A 20,546-nucleotide genomic window follows, 5' to 3' on the forward strand; every position below is an offset into this window, starting at 1 on the left:
TCATAGCAATCCATGAAACAAATCTAAACGAAACTATTAAAAAAAATACAAAAAACACCCATGGAAAGGAGCAACAGATTATAGAAGAACAACGGTTTAGAAAAAACCATTTTTTTCTATCTTTTATAGAAGAACAAGATCAATTCACCCCATGTTATTTTGACTAATTATGTTCATGGAATAAATTTTAAAATTAAATTTATTTACATTTTGGTAGAGGAGGGATTATGATTTGCGTGATAGATTAAGGAATCTACAAATTTAAAGGTATTAATAGGGAGACTGGATGTAAGAATGGGATCTAATTGGGGCCCTTTATTGCCAAAATGACACTTTATAATGTAAAATAAAGATAAGCTAATTTAAAAGCTTTTGGTTAGAGATGAGGAACCAAATTAAATGACACTTTATATAGATGAGGAAACAAATTAAAGGAAAATCCTCGTCTATGGAGTCGATCACGTACCTTCTAGTCAAGGTTCAAAGTATCGGCCCGTATCAGTCGATACGTATTGTTTCAGGACCCCTTCGATACACCCCTATAGTGGGTGTATCGGAGGTCTGGCCGGTTCAGGGGTAGAGGAGACCTAAACCGGTCCCCCTGAATCGGTTGCAAAAAAATATAAAAAAAAAATAAAAAATCTAAAACACGGCATATCAAACATAGATCAATGTCACTGACATACGCATTAAAAGGAATCCACCTAATGTTTGTAAACCTTTTGCATTAGAATCCATTTATTCAACGATGGGCAGCTTGATATACACAACGATTTCTGGACTTTCAAAGTGGGCCTCACATCACACATAAGAAGCTATGTTTGGTGAAAAACCTGAATAGTTCAAATATTGTGTCAGACAGTCATTAGAATCCATTTATCCAGGCACATCAAACAAGTTGAACCGGCGTAGCTGAATCTTCAGCTTGGCACTTCCAAACAGACCTTAATTCAGCGGAATCGCATTTTTTTTTATAGTGAGAAAACAGATCCAAAAATGGCGTTAAACCACTGGTTTCAGTTTTAACGCAGCGGCCCTATTAATGGATCACAACTCTGCATTTTGGTCCTCAGGTCCATACGGTTTGAGTAGTCGTCCTAAGCAGGATGATGGAACAAATGGCGTTCTTAAACTATGCAAAGTAAATTAATTTACACATACAAATGTATTGCAGTGAAAGCTCTATTTCACTTTCGCTTCAGTTTTGTTCTATTTTATAAAACCAAAAAACGAAAGTTAACCAGAATTTGCTCTTGACTAGAAACCGTCTCTAGGGCATTAAGCATTTAAAAAAAATTCCAAGTACAAGACAGTGATCCAAAACTAGAACTTTTCCATGTGCACACCAATTCATGAAGGCTAGCACAGTAATCACTTTGGATTTGACAATTACATCCATTTTTCAATCCATATCAGTATGGATCTGACAATTACAAAAGAAAATTAGATCTTAAAGAATGTAAATGCAAACTGAAGTCCAATTGGAGTGCTACCAAGGAGCAGTAACACCACTCTGAATACAAGAAAAAATAGAGAGAAAAGAACACAAGTAGGAATTTCTTCCCTGAGAATGTTCATCTACTTCTTATGCATTCTTGAATCAGGAGAGTTGTGATAGAGAGGTGACAGAGGTTGTCTTGGCGAATCTGGTCCATTAAGATCATTCATCTTCTCGACTGCACAGATCTTGGGACTAGATTTTCGTTTATTTCCCTACATATTGAAATGGGTAGTAATGTAATGCTGCAGGGTAATCATGTAAACTAACAATATGACAAAGACTAACTGCACATTAAAGACAGTTTAATGGGAAGGAAATAATTTATGATCCCCGCCCATTCTACCACTAGTAATAAATTTTGGGATTAAAGAAAAAATCCCAAGTGAAAGAAACCTAATTACTGAAGTTGGAACCACATCATCATACATGTAAAAGAATCAACCATACTGAAATTTTGGTATCCCTCACCTTGGCAGAAGCACTACATGTATGTTTGCCACCAGATCCTTGATGATTCCTTTCTCTATTCAACAGCCTCATCAGCCTTTTGTTCTCTTCATCCAAGATACAATTTTCTTCACAGAACACTTTTACCTGGAAAAAAAAATAAGAAAGATTTCAATTAAGACTTAGGACAACCTACCCAAAGATATGTAAAAAAGTTATAACATATTCTTACTTCCTCTTCAGCTCTGTGAAGGTTAACCTTTAGATGTTCTTTGTCCTTCTGCAATGTCTTGACTTCAGCAGCTAATGATATAATGTTTTGAGTTGATGGATTCAGCCTGAAAAATGGAAAGAGAAATCTATAACAATCAACTTGATTGATATTTTCTTTCGTCTTTATTATTTCCACTGATAAGCAGGAAACAGAAAATGCAGATTCAGTTGCAAAGAAAACAAGCTAGAAACAGATTTCAAGTTTTTTTTGACTCCCCAAATTTGGAAACAGATTTTCAAGTTCATAATCAACTAACAAATTGCTAAAAGTAAAACTGGTGTTTTGATATGGTGAAAACTAGTCAGCTTTATTGAGTTAATAATAGAAAGCAATTAGCTCTATAGAGATTTTTCAATTCTTTTCTACTGGTTTCCATGGTAGACATTATCCCAAATTTTAATAAGATAGCCATCACTTGTGCCAGAAGTCCTGAGATTTATACGCTTTCACTATCATTGTGATGGCAATGGCAATACTAAATTACTAATACTGAGAAGAGCTTACCATTCCCACATCTTAAGCAATTTTTGGCATGATTCAACTCCATTATTTGCCTCCAAGAAAGCACGTGCATTAGCTGCAACTGCATCTTTGTCAACCAACGAGGCTACCACTGATTCAAGCAATTGACATTCCAAAGTTGACCCAAACCCTGTATTATGAGCCTTTAAAGTAACCAAAGAAAATACATGTCAGCCCTCATTAAAGAGAGACAAGAAGACAAGAGATTCAGAAGAAAGAAATAAAAAATTGGATAACCAACCATGACCTATTATTGATTTAGATTAAGTTAGTCAAAAAAGGTAATAAACAGATTTCATATATTGCATGGAGGAACATAACTTCACCACCTTGACTTAGATGTTTTAATTTCTTCTTACGTATGCTGGGCAAACCCATACTTGGGCTATGAGATTGAAGACCACCTAAAACTGGATTATGGATTCATGTCATAGTTATAATTTGCATTTCCCTCCTTTCTATTTTACTTGAAAAATGACTATATGGATTAATCAACTTTATTCAAGATCAAGAATACTGAGAGAAGCACTCATAAAAGATAGGTCAAGTTTACTAATGTCAAAGGTTTCAGGAAAATAGTTCTTTAAAGACTAAATTTTTAATTTGGTAAGTGGTACAGTACATGCTATCCTAACAGGAGTCATCCAAAAAAAGGATGCAACAGTTCAAGTGAAATAAATGGCAAAGGGAATAAAGGAGTCAAAAATCAAAAGAAAGCCAAAAATCAACAAAAACAGCAAGACAACATATCATGGCTGGTTAGTCAATCCCAGCCATGATCTAGTCAATCACAACCTGTGTGAAAGTGATATTCACATGGTTGGTCATCAAATAAACAATACAACAGCAATTACCGTATTCAAAACAACTCTAGAAATTCATCCAAGCACAGATCCATCCATCAACTTCCAATACCAAGACTCCAAATATGGGATCAAATATAAAACAGGAATAAATAAGAACCTAGAAATATTCAAGAAAAGTTTCACCACTCACAACAAAAGACTGAGATCAACTCCAACATATCCAGATAAAATACCAAATTGAGAGAACTAATCTGTAACTCCAATATTTTTTCAAAAAGACAAAAAATCTTAACACGGATCCTAACTAGTAAAGGAGGTCTTAACACAGATCCTAATGTAGTGGGTAAAGAAGCAGAAGCAATGAAAATTTTACAATACGAAAGAGGATAGGCTAGCAAATGTTTGAGAATTAATTTAGGATGGTTATAGGCATATGATATATTTAGAGAAGAGATTGGTGAATTTGAATGGAGAAAAAAGTGAAGTTTTGAAAATGTTTATTTAGGGGAAAATCAGTTATGGATGCAATGTTTAGCAGCACAAGGTACAATCTAAAATAGTTCCATATTCTGTGAAGTATAAAAGGGAAAAGCACAGATGCTTGGGGTCACAACACACAAGAAGATTCCTTTCTTTGTTTGGCAAAAATTTGAAAAACACAAAAATTACAAAATTGTTACTCAATATGGAATTGGGAGAAAAGTCCTTTCTTTGTTTGTATACTGCATAATTCTCCCTTGGTTCAAAAAGCTCATTCTCAAGTTTTGCAGAAGAGAACTTGAAAGTTCAAGTTACCATTCACAACATGTTTGGAGTCAAAATTCTGCCTTGAATTACAATCAAAAGGGTCTTTTAATTCCTAACTAATCTAAACAAATAATTCCCAACAGCCATAAACCCTAACACTGGGGGGAAACCTCAACCCATGATGTAGGAAAGAGAACCCAACCTCCAACCCATAAGGATGCTCACTCCAGACACACTAGATTCTTACAGAACAATAATTGGTCTATAAGAAAATGTCAGATGTATCAATTAATACATGAGCGCCATCTCAAATCAAAGAAAAAAGTCTCTACTCAAATCAAACTTCTCAATAACTAATGTTTCTAGATTTCTGGAAAAACCACTATAGTTAACCTCTAGGCATCAAAATTGCATAGTTGACTTCTAAATATCCTTCAAAAAGTAGACAACTTGGAATTTATTGATTAGCCTTCTCAATTCTCCATACAATATGCTAATCCTAAATATGAAGATGTAAAAGAGAGAGAAAAGAAAGAAGAGAAGAAAAGAGGATAGAAAGAAGAGAGAACTATTTGAAGGAGAATCAATAGCATGAGGCACAACCACTCCCTTCAATTTATATTAGCTTAGGGACCGTTAGATAACAGCTGAAGTGACTGAACTGAAAAGTTTATTGCTTTGTCTTTTAGTAAACATGTTTTTAAAGAGGTTGTAGGCTCCTTAATTACTGAAGCTGAAAGCTCTATAGATAATTATAGGCTTGAATATTTTGTTATTTGACCATTTTCTCCACTAAAAGACTGTTGATAAAAGTTGTGCTGTATTTTTAGTTTCTTTTATTTACTAGGAGATATTGGGCTTTGGCCCATGGGCTCTATTTTTTTATGTTTTTAAGTTCCCTTTCCTAGCTGCCTAAGTAGTCATCCTATTGAAGGCATATTGGAGATTGTACACTATTTATTCTTTTAATATAAAAGATAGTGGGAGGGGGCAGCCTGATTAGTTTTTGGCCTTCTCTTCCCTCTTCTCCCATCTTCTTATTCTCTTCTTCTACTCTCAAGAAACTCCTTTTCTTCACTTTTTTCTTAAATCTTTCTTATTTCTTTTCTTTTCCACTTGGTATCAAAGCAAAGTTCAGAGGATCTTGGATTAGATCCATGTAACCCTAGATCAACCGACATGGAAGAATAGAAGGCTGGTCAATGGTTAATGAAAGGCCCAGTTCTTGGATTTTTTGGACTTCAGACTCGATGAGTATCTTGATTGATCATCAAAATCAGGAAGAATTGGAGAAAGAACAAGAAACCTAGTTGCAGTGGGACTCCTTATTTTTGATATGAAGAGTGGCAATCAGGATTTTTTGGGTTTCTAGGTGATTTTCGTAAGGGGCAATTTAGTTTCAAGGTGATTCTAGGGCTCCTGGTGAGATCGATTTGATGCTAGAAGTGTTTTCTTGTTTTCTATTTGTGTTTTAAGCTGTTTGAGAAGCTATGGAAGGTAGTGGAGTTGAACAACAATTGGCCAATGACCTTGGGCTGGGTGTGGATGGAGATAGTGGTCCTTTGGGTTCAGGTACTAATATCACTATAGTTAAATTAGATGATCCAAACTATTTAGAATGGTCACAATCAGCCAAGATGGCAATTGGTGCAAGAGGAAAACTAGCTATATCACTAGTGAATTATATGGTACATGAGAATTATATGGTGATGACCTAGCTATGTAATTCTATGCTATCTCATATAAGCAGAAATTTCTTGTGGACTAATACAACTAAAGAAATTTGGGATGGGGTTGCAGACACTTATTGACAGAGTGAAATGTTGCTAGAGCTTATCAGTTAAGTAACCAAGTAATTAGAACAAGTCAAGGAGATAAGCCTCATGCATTATATTTTTCTGCTTTGAAAACTTTATGGCAAGAGATAGACCATTTAGAGACTATGATTTGTAAGAGTACAAAGGATGTTGCTACCTATCAAAAATTAGTGGAGAAGAATAGGGTTTTTGAGTTCCTAGCAGGATTTTATCTTGAATATTATCCACACGACAGCATAGTCTTTCTCATGATAGTGTAACTCTCTCTCAGGCATATATTGCCTTTGTGTCTGGAGAAGAGAGTAAGAGGAATGTTATGATGAGAAATCCTAGCATTGAACAATCGATGATGGTTAGCACAATTAAACCTAAGCCTAGTCGATATTAGTGTGTGCAAGGTGCAGAAAAAAATGCAAGGGCCATTTTGTGCCCAAGGTGCAAGGCACAAAAATGCTAAAAAAGCCAAAATTTTGAAAAAGTGCATAATAGTAAAAATATTAAACACATAATTAATTAAAATTATAAACTTAAATTTTAAAATAAATGTTTTAAGTAAACCTATTGTCTCAAATTAAAATACATAAAACATAACATGTAAAACATATTTAAAATGAAAAAAAAAATAAAATAAAATCAAGCACAACATATAAAATATATTCAAGCATGTAAACTCTTAATCTCTTTATATTTTTCCAATTGCATTACTTCAAATAGCTAATGCGATGCATTCCTAATTCTACAAGCTGCCTTTGAACCAAGCCCCTCAAGGCAAGTCCAAACAAGTCCATATCAGGGTCTTAAATTATTAATCCCTATAAAAAAAGATTTTATAATTTAAAGTATCTTTTAAAAATATCTTTTATTAGGATGAATGAATGAGCATCATTAGAAAATATCCTCAGCTTAGTTGCTAAGCACAAAAGGACAAAAGATGCACAAATTTTCAAAAGGCACACACTTGGCTTAAGCGCAAGGCACACTAGGAGCATGCCTAGGCACAGCAGGCATGCACCTTTTGAAAGTGTTGCACCTAGGACCAAGGGAAGGTGCATACCCTAAAATGCAACATACCTATTTGCCTAGGCATACCTTTAAAATCACTAGTGGAGATAAGGGTGATAATGGAATGAAAAGGGAGGATAAGAAGGATTTGCTTTGTGATTATTGCAAGAAGCGCAAGCATACCAAAGACATTTCTTGGAAGCTTCATTCATATCTCATACCAGTTCGGCTTAGGAACAATAACAATAATGCAAATATGGCAATAGATAGAGACTATATGGTTCTCTTACTCCAACTTATTTGGAGTCTATTGCAACAATAGCACTCACGGCAAAGTAGGAAGAATATGGGCAGTATGGAAATCAAAGAGATACAATTAGTTCCAATTCTTTACCTAGTGGGCAGAAGGATGCAAGTATGTTCAAGGACTAGTCATACTACTTTGCTCATAAAGGTAGTTCATATGCTATAACAAACTATGTCTCCACTTCAAGTAAGGAGAGACCTCCCTAGATTATAGACTCAAGAGCCTATAGTAAGGAGAGACCTCCCTAGATTATGTCTCCACTTCAAGTAGTTCATATGACCAAAATGGATCCACTTTATTTTCTTCATATCGATTGTTTTCTAGTAAAGGTAGAGTCTCTACAGTAGATGGTTCCCATGTTCCTATTTTGAGAAAGGGTTGATTAGAGTAACCAACACCATTACCTTACCTTCTATTCTACATGTTCCCGGACTGCACTACTAATCTTTTATCTGAGTAGTTTAACCAAAAACATGAACTATTTATCGACTTTTCTTCGTCTTGGTTATTATGGTTTTTTAGGATCTTGAGTCAAGGAGGACGATATAGAGTGGTTGTGAGGTGAATGGAGTCAGTCTTCTTGATGTGCTTCCAAGTCACTAGAGTCATCATGTAAACAATATGAGTAATGGGTCGAAGTCAAGAGCCTATAGTAAGGAGAGACCTATAGTAAGGAGATGGTTCCCTAGATTATGTCTCCACTTCAAGTAGTTCATATGACCAAAATGGATCCACTTTATTTTCTTCATATCGATTGTTTTCTAGTAAAGGTAGAGTCTCTACAGTAGATGGTTCCCATGTTCCTATTTTGAGAAAGGGTTGATTAGAGTAACCAACACCATTACCTTACCTTCTATTCTACATGTTCCCGGACTGCACTACTAATCTTTTATCTGAGTAGTTTAACCAAAAACATGAACTATTTATCGACTTTTCTTCGTCTTGGTTATTATGGTTTTTTAGGATCTTGAGTCAAGGAGGACGATATAGAGTGGTTGTGAGGTGAATGGAGTCAGTCTTCTTGATGTGCTTCCAAGTCACTAGAGTCATCATGTAAACAATATGAGTAATGGGTCGAAGTCAATGAGTCAAATTTTGTTGTAGCATAACCAATTAGGTCATTTATCATTTGGTTCCTTACATTTTTTGTTTCCAAAGTTATTTGAGTCTATAAAATTATCTACTTTGGAATGTAAAATTTGTCAACTTGCAAAGCATTGTAAACATTCTTTTCAACCAAGTAATAAAAGGAGTTCTTTAATTTTTTGATATTGTTCACACTGATGTTTGGGGATCATATAACATTTCTTCCATGGATAGCTATTGTTATTTCCTTTTATTTCTAGATGATTACTCTCGATATTCTTGGACATATTTGATGCAGTCTCGTGATAAGGAGTCCTCCTTGGTTCAACAATTTTATTAAATGGTTCTCACACAATTTGAGATGAGGAATAAGTATTTTAGATCAAATAAGGCTAGAAAATATGTTGAAAAGGACCTAACATATTACTTATTGGAGAATGGGGTCATCAAAGAAATTGCTCTTATACACCACAACAAAGTGGAGTGGTGGAAAGAAAAAATAGACATATTGTAGAGGTGGAAAAAGTCTTAGGGTGTGTGCTTCAATTCCAATTCGTTTTAGGGGCAATGCAATTCTTACTATTGTCTTCTTGATCAATTGAGTTCCTTCTTGTCTCCTTGGGTTTAAGGTTCCATATAGTCTTCTTTTTCCTGAAGGGGAGATGTTTCGTATACCTCTAAGGGTCTTTGGGTGTGTTTCCTTTGTCTATATTAATGGTCCTCACCATTCTAAATTGAATCCCAAAGCCAAGAAGTGTGTGTTTTTTTTTTTTGAGTATGCTTGAAACTAGAAGTGATGTTGCTACGATCCAATGTCCAAGAGTCATTATGTTACTATGGATGTCACTTTCTTTGAGTCCACATCCTTCTTTTCCGAAGGTTCTCATCAAGGGGGCATTTTAGGGAGGAGAGTGTGTATCCTATTCCTACCCCTTTACAGCTTTACCTACTCCATTACATACTACCTGACAATTCTTTACATGCTAATGCAAGAGGGTTGGTTCTACACATGCTCCAACAAGGGAACCCACACCACTTCCCAACAAGAGGGTTGATTCTACACATGCAAGCGAGTTGATTCTTTACATACAAATCCAAGTATCCATCCTCTTGTCCCTCTAATGTTTCTATTCTTGTTGGTGATACATTGTGCCTACACTATTGATGCAAATAATCTAGACCTGCCCATTACTCTCTACAAGGGGAAGAGAAAGTGTACAACGCATTGTATCTCACATTACCTTTGTTACAATAGCTTATCTCCTTATTACCAGTCCTTTTTTTCTTCCCTTGATTCTATGTCTATACCCAGGAATGTTAGGTACTCTCTAAACCTGAGTGAAGGGCATCTATGCAGGATGAAATGGACTCCCTAATTAATAATCAGACTTAGGAGGTGTAAGTGGGTGTTTACTATGAAATATAAGACTAATGACAATATAGAGAGGTGCAAGGCAAGGCTTGTTGCAACGGGGTATACACAGACCTATGGCATAGATTACATAGAGACCTTTTTTCTCCTATGGCCAAAATGAGTTCAGTTCACTCTCTTATCTCTAGCAGCCACTATTCCTAGCCACTTTTTTAGCTTGATGTAAAGAATGCTTTCCTCGACGATGATTTGCATGAGGTGCACATGAAGCATCCAACTGAGCTTTATGATGATGTAGGTGGAGGAAAAGGATATAGATTAAAGAAGTCCTTATTAACTTCTTCATAGTTCATTCTACCAATTCTCATGCTTCATCTTCTAGAATACAAGGTCCTAATGCCTTTGTTTCAGCTATTTTTTTAGCACTAAAATCATATTTCTCAATAGTCATCTTGATTTTCTAGAATTTTCTTATATTTTAGCTTATAACTCAAAGATAATCTTGAAAAATTGAGCTTGAGATTCTTCTAGCAAACTCTATATATTAGTCAAGATCTAGTTGTTGGCTATGATTAAAGGAAACTTTTGTGTTGATTTGATACAACTAACTACTAGGTTTTTCTTTGATACCAAATTAATGTAGGATAGGGAAAAAAACCAGAGTTGAACATGGTGGGTAAAAAAGGAAAAGCAATTTGTAGAATAGGAAAATAAGCTAGTGAATGATTGATACATGATTTAGGAGGGTTATAATAAGTTTGAAGAAGAAATAAATGGGTTTAGGATTGAGAAAAAAGAAAAATTCTGAAAGTGTCTAGGTAGAAAGAGAAAACTAGTTGTGGGTGTAACCCTTTAGTAACACAATAACCTGAAATAGCTCTATAAGATATGAAGTATAGCTGCAAGAAGCATGAGGTGTTTGTGATCACAACAAACAAAGAGAGAAAGGGGAGAACATATCTCACAAGGCACAACCCTTAAAATAATTCATATTCTTTCCTAAGACACTAATAAACTAGAAAATTATTATTAAAAGACTCAAATTGACCAAAATTAGGAAATCCAAAATTGCAACTCAATATAGAATCAAGAGAAAATTTGTTTCTTTATCCATAGAACTTTTCCTTTGTTTCCATACTACATCATTTAGATTGATTTATTTTTATATCCATATTGTGAATTCTAGAATACAATTGTAACCTCATAAATGTATAGAACCCTTACGTTTTTAGGATGAACAATAATCATAAGCCAAGAAGCTAGGAGATGAACTTCTTCACATTATTCTAACGTAGTAATTCTTTTCTTGAAAATGAATTGAAGAATGGTTGAAAGATGTATTTTGAGGGAATATAAATTCTAGTCAACTGAAAGTTTTATCCCTTTGGTTGATTCATAGAGATCAGTTCCCAGAAAGTGATAAAGAAAATCATATCTTTAAGTTGATTCTTGAGATCATTTCCCTAGAAAACGAAAAAGAAGCAACATTTTTTCTAGAATAAAAAAAAATATTAACTTTCTAGTTTAATTCACTAGAATTGAAAAAGGCTAAGAAGAATACTAAAGTAGAGAAGAGAATAGAGGAGAACAATTGAAAAAGTATGGGAGAAAAGCTATACTTGGCATGATTCCTTCACTCACACACACACAAACGGGATATGCCCACAGCAACCCAACTCATCTATAAATAAGAAAAGGAAATAAAAACATAGAGCAAAATAGGCAGCTAACTTTATATCTGAGCATGAACAATGCTCTCAACAAATAATATACTTTAAATATCTCCATACATTTTAGAAGTGCTCTTTCATATTCTATTGCAAGGTAGAACTAAAGGTTTCCCCCTTGAGTTGACTATGCATCAGTGCTTGTAGTTGCAAGCTATATTAAATTGGCATTAATATTAGCCAAGAATGGTCCATATACTTAGCTCGTAGTTGCCTTTGAAGAAGAGGCTAGATTTAACCTTTGAAACTAAAGTTGTAATTTTGTCCAAAACTGAAATAACAAAGAGATCTAAATATTGGACAGTAATGCATGGAGTACAAGGATTTTGGAGATTGAGGAAGTGCATTTCACAAGAGATAATTGAAAAAGGAATATGATTTAGAAAGTTACAAATACAGAATATTGCCTTAGAGTAGAGCAGCATTCGTTGAGCCTGCAGCTTGGCTCATGATCATATATCCCAAACAGAGATGGTTTCAAGAATGTTGTTTCAACAAGAATTATATAGTTTTGTATGTTGGAAATTCTGTCCTTTTCTTTTCTTCCAATATTAATAGCGAAGATGTTTTGAAGATCTTGTCACTTACCCGATAAATGGAGAAAAATATTTGTAGAATTGCATTGTTTTAGGGGAAGTAGAACCATCTTTCCTGTTGTACCCTTCTAATTTGTATAATTGCATTGTTTTAGGGGATGTAGAACTATCCTTCCTATTGTATCCTTCTAATCTGATAACTAGAAAGGCCATCTCATCCAACATCACATAAAAGCACTGATTACCATTGCATAAAATTTTGTATAACAATTATCAAAGGGTTTTCTAAGAAAAAGAAAGAAATGGTGCATTTAAGTACAAGGACTATGCAATTTGAGTGTTGAAGATATGGACAAGATGTGGCATTTAAAGTAGACATGAGAACCTTTAAGAATAAGGTAATGCTTCATTAAGTATGGAGAATTCATATTGATTTTTTAAAGCATTTTCAAGAAATAAGCTTCATATAAAACACTCCTGCTAATTCAGAATCATAGGATGAATGGACATCTTCAGGAACTTTAACAGTGAAAAATGTCCAACCATATTATTATTCTACAATTGATGTTTCATAAAGAAGAATAAGAAGAAACAAGTATTCCATGAATTAAAGCTTATAACTTACAGGTTTAGAAATTAGTATATGTGGTTGTGACTTTTGGTCTTCTGTATTTGATGAAGAACATTGGCTACAAGGATAATGATTATTGTCACATTCCCCAAACCTGCTTTTTACATAATATTAATAAATTAAGACAATTTCTACAGACATATACGGCATGGGAGAAAGAAAAATTAGACCATTTCAACAAAATATGAAAAAAATAATACACCTGACACGCTCTAGATCACGGATTCTCTCTCTTAATAGTTGTAATTCTTCACTTGCCCTTGCTTCATTACACTGTTATAGAATCATAGATACCCAGAATTGTGAAAGATTGTTATGAAATATACCTGAAACTGTGAAAAGTAACCATAACAATATATACGAAATAGAGGGTAAGAAAAAGAGTGATATAGAAAGTACCACGAGGGTCTCGTACTCATGTTTGTAGAATTGTAACTCCTCTGCAACTCTCCTCAACTCATCCTCTACTTCAAGGACGCGAATTTCAGCCTCCTTAGCCCTTTCATCAGCTTCATTGCCGAACTCCATCAACGCCTCCCTATCACGGTCATACAGTGAGCATTCCTTCTCCCACCTTGAACACTGACTCAAAAGGTTGGCGCACTCGATCGCCAATTTTTGGTTCTCCTCAACGAACTTCTTCAAAGCTTGAGCGTTCATACTAGCTTCAGCCTATAAAAAAAGAACATCTTCATCAGCCCAGAATCGCAAATCCTAGAGAAACAGAACCAAAGAACCAATAAATCACCTTAAGATAGTTTATATAAAAGACTACGAACCTTAGCTCTCTCGATTACTTCATCTTTTTCCTTCAACCTGTCATGAAGGTAGAAGTATTGATCCTGGATCCTTTTCCGCGCCTCTTCAGACGCTCGTAGCTTCAAATGTAATGTCTTCTCAGAAACTGAGAGACCTAACGCACAGTCAATCGACTCTTTGATGTAGTCGCCCATTTCTTGGGGAAGATCCATTTTCCCGATCTTCAAAACCGTAAATTTACCTTCTTTATTCTATTCTAAAATGGAAATCCTTGAAACCCTAGATATCGACAAAGTTAACTCCTCGAATTCAAGATCCGGAGTCAAAATAGTCTCTGCAGAAACGGAAAAAGGATTTTTAGAGGAAAAGAAACCATATAAATGGAGGCTTCAAAATCCAAGTTGTTGGATCAGACAAGATAAAGGAGATGGAATCGGAGGATGAAACAGAGAGAGATTTCAGGGTCGTAGCAAAGAGAAAGCAAGGGTTTTTTGGTCGGGAAATTTCGCTCTCCCTCTTCTTTTACCTTTTTTTCAAATTGAAAAGAGAATAGCCGTTGGAAAGCCTTGTTTTTAAAATCGTCGATGTAGGGTCCACCAATGGGACCGGTTAACAATTAACAGGTGCCAAGAAGACAAAAATGCCCACGTAGTTCAGTCTTATTATATGGTAATCAGCAATGGGCTATTGGGCCAATGGATTTTTAATTTTTTAATAAGGGAGGAACCCGGTTTGCTGCAAACGGAGGATCGGATCGAATAGGATAAAAGGTAGGTCCAAATGTGATTTGTTTGTTTATATTAGTTTTCGAGTAGAATCTCATCCAACGAATTTTTATAAGACTACAATCAGATAGATTGAGTTTGAGTGGCCTAAAAAAATTAATCAGAATTGTTGAGAATTAGGGGGGACCCATGCGAGGCCTGTAATTTATGAAGGGAACAATCGAAACTTATAATTAATTTAGTAATTTAGTAATTTATTACAAAAATAATTTAGTAATTTTGATTAATTATATTAATAATTTTTAATAAAAGTGATAAAGTAATGCTAATTACTTAATAAAATAATTTCTTTTGCCATACTATTTGTTAGTGTTCTATTTTATTTATTTTACTTTATTAATGATTATATGTTTACAATTTTTTCAATATTATTTAAATTAGGTTATAGTCATAATTAAATTAATCTAAGCCCAAGCTTATAGTTTAAGACTTCAGGTTAGGCTTGGGTTGATCCTCATTCTGGCTCAACCCACCCAAGTTATACTCCTAAGAGCAATGTGACATTCATAATTGGACTCAACCAAACTGAGTGCAATTCATGCATGCATTATTTTTGGGTTTTTTAACTATTTTTAGATAATATTGAAGTCGAAGAAGTTATGGGGGATGGGCTACACCAATTGTGTAGCCCAATGAATCAAAAAAAAAACATAAAGGTTGCGCTTGTTTGTGGTGTAAAACCTCATCAAAGTAAAAGTCCACCGATGGAGTTTCACACCCAATGGTTTAAAATCTTTGAACTGTCGAGCTTCAAAAAACATGATTATCGATGTAATACTACATCAATTTTATCGATCTAGCATTTACATTGATTAACTCTACTATAAGTAGGTTTTACATCGATCTACAATGTAAAACTCCACTCTATCCAAATGCCGACAAATCTTAAATGAGAGTGATATTTTACATTGCAAACAAACACCTACAAAACCGGAAAAGCGGTGGACTTTTACATTAATGAGGTTTTACACTGCAAGCAAATGTAGCCAAAAGATCTCAGGCCAGATTTTGATAGTGTATTAACAGTTTTTAAAGTTGTCTTGCCTAGTCTGGCCCACACCTCAAACGTAATAATATTTGGTTAGGCCTTTAACATTTCTATCTATATATTAATATAAAATTTGTTATTTAAATATTATATAATAATATTTATCATATATGCATATAACTTCTAGGTTGAGCTTAGGGGTTGCTTAGCTTGGACCCTATCCGCTAGAGCCATCATTTGATTCCAAAAGCTCGATACCCAATTAGACTTCAAATCTTATTATCCCATATTGGGTTGTTAGACCTTGTATTTGATTAATAATCAGATTGGATGCAGATTTAATCCCAACCAGTCATATTAAAATCCATGCCTAATAAAAATTATTATTATTATTATTATCATTATTATTATTATTATTATTATTATTATTATTATTATTATTATTATTATTATTATTATTATTATTATTATTATTATTATTATATGTCTAATAAAAAATAATTAGTTTTTTTTAACTTTTTAATTTTTGGGTCATTTTAAACACAATAAGATTTTTGCGGATTAAATTTGAAATCCAAAATAATATCAAATGTGGATGTGGATCTAGAGATTTTATAATCGAATGTTGATGCAAATATATGCGGGTTTAATCTAAATCCAATCTGTTTACGGTCCTATTGCCCACATTATGTATGGGCTTGGTGCAGATCTGAGTTGGGCCTAGCTCAAAAGAAAGTAGTTGCTTGAGCCTAGAAATGTATAGGCCTATCTGGGTTAGGCTATCTATTAATACTAATTTTTATTAATTTCTTAATTCATAATAATTGTTAGATAAAAGCTTGATAAAATTTAAAAAATTTTATTAACTTTAGTAATTTTTTATTAATTTTAACTATTAGGTTTCAAATTATAATTTTCTAACAATTAACCAATTAAATAAAATTTGAATATGAAATAAAAATTTGGATGAGTAAAATTCTCTCTTTCTTTGGAATATGCCTATAGATATGTGCTAAAATAGGTTAATGATGGGAAATAGTGAGACCTATGTCTTAAAATTCTCTCCCTCTCTCTCATTATTTTTAGGTGATTTAACTATTTATTATATTTTATTAACTAATTTTCAAACTATTATATGTTTATGGGTTGGTTAGGCCACGCACGCCTTGAAGTATTAGGCCCAACTTAGCCCTGAAATCGTTTTTGGTTTATTAGATTAATGAGGATAAGAGAGAAAAAAGAAATAAAAAGAGAAAAAGGAAAAGAAAAAGAAAAAAGCACAAAAAGGAAATAAGCAATTTAATGTTAATTGAATGATTAATGAGGTGAGATATGAAAGATTGAAAGTCTTAAAGACTTAAATTTGATTAGTTACTTGAGTTTTAAAAATAAAAGTTCTAAAAAAACCAAAAATAAAAAGATAAATGATGGTGAGAAAGGAGAGCCATGCAGCATATCTTATTTGATTGATCAAAATTCGCATTAAGGTATGTCCAAATCAAATATGATAACACATATATTAAATCCAATCTGATATGATGACTTGATCAGATCTCATGCAAATATGAATCCATTAAGGAAGTCAGATATCTGAATCTGATTCAATCAAAATAGGTTGAGGCTAAACAATAAAATATAAAATAACAAAAAAATATTAAATCATAATATTATTAAAACTATCAATATTTATTTCTTAATTTTTATTAGTGTTTATTAAGTTTGATTTTCAAGTGGAATTGAACTGTTTTTAATTAACATTTTAAGGAAACCAAATTTCTTAATTTTTATTAACTATTACAAGATAACTCTATTTTAACTTTTACTAAGTTTTATTAATAGTTATTACTTTTAAGTGGAAGTTTAGTAGATTTTAAATTAATATTTTTATTTTTGTTGGTTTATGTTTTATTGTTTAAGCTCAACCTATTTATATTATTTGATTTATTGATATGTTAAGCTCAACCTATTTCGTTTAGCCAAGAATCGAAATTGGATTCCAATTGCTACTGTTTGATCCATTTGGAGTTGGAAGTAGAATCAAATAAAATTTTTCAATTTTGTATTAGTCTATTTATTATTTTATTATTACTTTATTATCATTTTATGAATATATCATTATTATTTTATTAATCTTTAATAATTAATAGCTTATTATTTATCATTAATTTATAAATATATTATTAGTAATTTATTATTTTATTATATTTTATTTTCTTGTATTTTATTAATATGTTAGTACTTCATTATTACTTCAATTGTATTATATTAATATTTTATTTCTACTTAATTATTATTTAATTATTCATAATATTATTTCTATTATTATTTTAATATTGTATTAATATTTTGCTAATAGTTTATTAATACTTTATTATTTTATTAGTATTAGGGTTTGGGGAATTTTTTGTCAGGAGTTCTTTACTCCTTAACAAATTGTAGAATGTGAATCCCATTTTGCCAAGAATGAGAATCAAAATCCCATTCCTATGAAACAAACACTTGGCCATTCTAATTTAGATTCTAGGAATCTATTCCAAGGAACCAAATAGACCCTTATTGTATTATGTTATATTACTATTCCCTCCCTCCCCCTCTCTCTTAAATCTATATCTATAATAGTAAAATGGAGTGTACTAAGTTGCCACTTTCTTACTTTCGGGTTATTTTTTAAAGGGAAAATTCCCGATAGGTACCCTGTACTTTAGGCCGAGTGCCAATTTAGAACCCGAACTTTAAAACGCAACAATCTAGTACCTCGAACTTTCATTTTGCGAAATCTAGTACACAGCGTTAACCAGTCGTTAAGTGACCTGTAAAAAGACAAAAATAACCTTCAAGTTTCATCTAATTTTCTTTATCAATCATCTAGTAAAACCAGACTAGCAGTGCCGCCTATTCATCGTCTCGTCTCTCCTTACTCTTTCCTCCTCTCCACCCCTCTAATTTGTTAGTCTAAGAATGCTGCCATGGATTCCTTGCTTGGGTTGCTCCATGAGGATGATAAGAAAAACGTCCTAATCATTGTTGCACAGGGTGTGGTTTCAGTTCTTATTCAGCTACTCGATTTGAGCTCCCTGAAAATAAAGGAGAAATCCGTTGCAGCGATTCCGAGTATTTCAGTTGCAAATTCTAGCAAGCATGTTTTGATTGCCGAAGGGGTTCTACTACTGAATCATCTTACTTGGGTTCTTGAATCGGGAAGTGGGTTTGCAAAGGAGAAGGCTTGCTTTACCCTTTAAGCTCTAAGTATCTCCAAGGAGAATGCGAGAGCCATTGGTTCTAGAGGTGGGATTTCTTCTCTTTGGAAGTTTTCTAGGCCGGGACACCTAGTTCTCAGGCCTTCACTACTGGGGTGTTGAGAAATCTTGGTACACTTGCCAAAAGGAAACAAAATGTCAAATTTGCCCTCCACTATTCCTCAAATTTCATCCCCTGTTTCACCGTCTGCCTCTGCTCTCTCTCTCTCTCTACATTCTGATACCTCCCCTTCCACCTCTGGACTCTCTCTCCTTTCTTTGTCCTTAGACCTCCCCCTCTACCTCTGTCTCTCTCTAGTCTCTCTCTCTCTCTCTCTCTTAACCTTCACATGGAATTGCTCTTTTGGCAATGCTTTCGACTCAATGGCAAATCCCATCTCTAGAAAAGGAAAAAGATAAAACCAGAAGTAGGAAACTAGAGCTTACTTGCCCAGCAACAATTCTCAACAAAGCCCTCCTAATTTTGGTGTTCATCTGCTCTAAAACTCTCATCTGGATTCTTCGACTTAGATGGACTACTCTCTTTCCCTAGACTCTTCTCCTTCTCCAACAGTGACGGAGAATGGAGATCAGGATTTGCGATGGTCATCTTCTTCGTCACCGGTCTCTAATTCAAGTGCCCCAAAAGCTTAATTACAGATGCTGAAGATGGAAGATTCAAGTGCCCCATTGTTAGAAGGAAATCAGATTGGATCAGATTTGCATTAAAGTCCCAATTCCCATGGCTTCCACCAGAATCCTAGGGCTTCTAATAGTTTCTGAATCGAAGTGAACCCTTTCTATGCATCACTGTGATTACTAATCACAAATGTTGAAGGTATGAATTTTGAATAACAAAGTTTTAAGTTCCGGGGGGGGGGGGGGTCTAAATGTCTCACTCACGAGCTCCCTCTTACTCATACACTCTTAGTCGTTCATTGGGACTATAGCTAATTTACCCCAGAACAACTAAAAAATTCTGATTTCCAGTTCATATTTCATAGAACTATCATGCTATTAAACATCAACAAAAAAAACAAACCTCTGATTCTGATTTCCAATGCACCATAGCCGAACGCGCAAGAACAACTCAAAAATTCCTCCAAAAACTAAACCACTCGAAACAGAGAGCTTGTATTTGTTCAAATTTTGAACTCACCTTGTGGATCTTAGCCAGCGATGCGTGAGCTTTTATCCGTTCGAGCTCGATAAATAGCAGAGAGACAGAGAGAGATTTATTCGTTGAAGCTTTTTGATCCCTTGAAGAATTCTGATATAGGTTGTTGCAGTTATTGTTGTTGTTGGTTTCTGTGAGATGACCAGACAATTTCCAAGTTCCTTTCTCCGGTCAGGGTCAATCCAGGAACACAGAACAGCAGTGTCTCTCTTTATCTCCTCCAGCTTCCTTCCCATTGTTGAAGACGCCAAACGATTTTAGGTTGTGGATTGACCGGTTTGCAGACTTCGATAACACCTGACTAAGGATTGATGGGACCGGGCAACTTCCAGGGGAGGTGCAATTTTATCGGTGAAGTAGGGTTCACTTTTTTTTTATTCAAACTAAATCACCACCACTGCAATGGTTCTCCTTTCTCGGACACAACTTTGAGGGTAAAGGTTCTCTATCTCTCCCCGTTCCTTCATTCTCTCTCGGCCCTATTTCATCATTGCTTTGCAGCAGCGGCTGACCTCTCCAGTAGCGGTCTAGTAACATGTAATAGCCTCCCTAGGTTCATTATGCTAACAGTGGTCAGATATAGACGACGATAGTGGTGGCGACGGCGGCGGAGAGACGAGGAGTGGAACGATTGCAGAGTAGTTCACTATAGCTACCGCCGGGGAGAGGGATGGTGAAGAAGAAGGGAGAGGGATGAAGGGCAAATTTGGGTTTTAAAGAAAATTTATACATCACGTAGTGTCACGTGTGTATGAATTTCGACGAAACATTAACAGATATTAACAACAGGGGTAGAGCTAGTTAATTGTCAAAAAACTTAAGGGTA

General features: G+C 34.3%; 1 protein-coding gene across 3 annotated transcripts; it reads right to left on the reverse strand.

The window, feature by feature from the left end:
• Positions 1–1,253: 1,253 nt before the first annotated feature.
• LOC104606987 (uncharacterized) lies at positions 1,254–20,193 on the reverse strand. Of its 3 annotated transcripts, XM_088902620.1 has the most exons (9): positions 19,703–20,193; positions 13,555–13,868; positions 13,175–13,447; positions 12,978–13,048; positions 12,770–12,869; positions 2,727–2,887; positions 2,181–2,286; positions 1,970–2,095; positions 1,254–1,713 (listed from the first exon to the last, which is right to left on the reverse strand). In XM_088902620.1, exons 2-9 carry the CDS (start codon positions 13,744–13,746, stop codon positions 1,579–1,581), a joined length of 1,164 nt encoding a protein of 387 aa, XP_088758746.1. In that variant the 5' UTR covers positions 13,747–13,868; positions 19,703–20,193; the 3' UTR covers positions 1,254–1,578. The 3 variants fall into 3 exon arrangements, with proteins under 3 accessions (XP_088758746.1, XP_010270767.1, XP_010270766.1); XM_010272465.3 differs by lacking the exon at positions 19,703–20,193 and having other exon boundaries at positions 12,770–12,833; positions 13,555–14,075; XM_010272464.3 differs by lacking the exon at positions 19,703–20,193 and having other exon boundaries at positions 13,555–14,074.
• Between the last annotated feature and the right edge of the window lie 353 nt (positions 20,194–20,546).

Source organism: Nelumbo nucifera, chromosome 4 (genome assembly GCF_055504915.1).
Source record: "Nelumbo nucifera cultivar China Antique chromosome 4, China Antique-T2T, whole genome shotgun sequence".
Lineage (NCBI taxonomy): Eukaryota > Viridiplantae > Streptophyta > Magnoliopsida > Proteales > Nelumbonaceae > Nelumbo > Nelumbo nucifera.

Bases quoted from the DNA above. Each gene is read 5' to 3' on its own strand.
- LOC104606987 (XM_088902620.1), bottom strand. From the start codon at position 13,746: ATGGATCTTCCCCAAGAAATGGGCGACTACATCAAAGAGTCGATTGAC. The intron at 13,049-13,174 runs GTACTTTCTATA...ATTCTATAACAG, and splicing joins ATGAGTACGAGACCCTCGTG to TGTAATGAAGCAAGGGCAAG. The intron at 2,888-12,769 runs GTAAGTTATAAG...GTTACTTTAAAG, and splicing joins ATATACTAATTTCTAAACCT to GCTCATAATACAGGGTTTGG.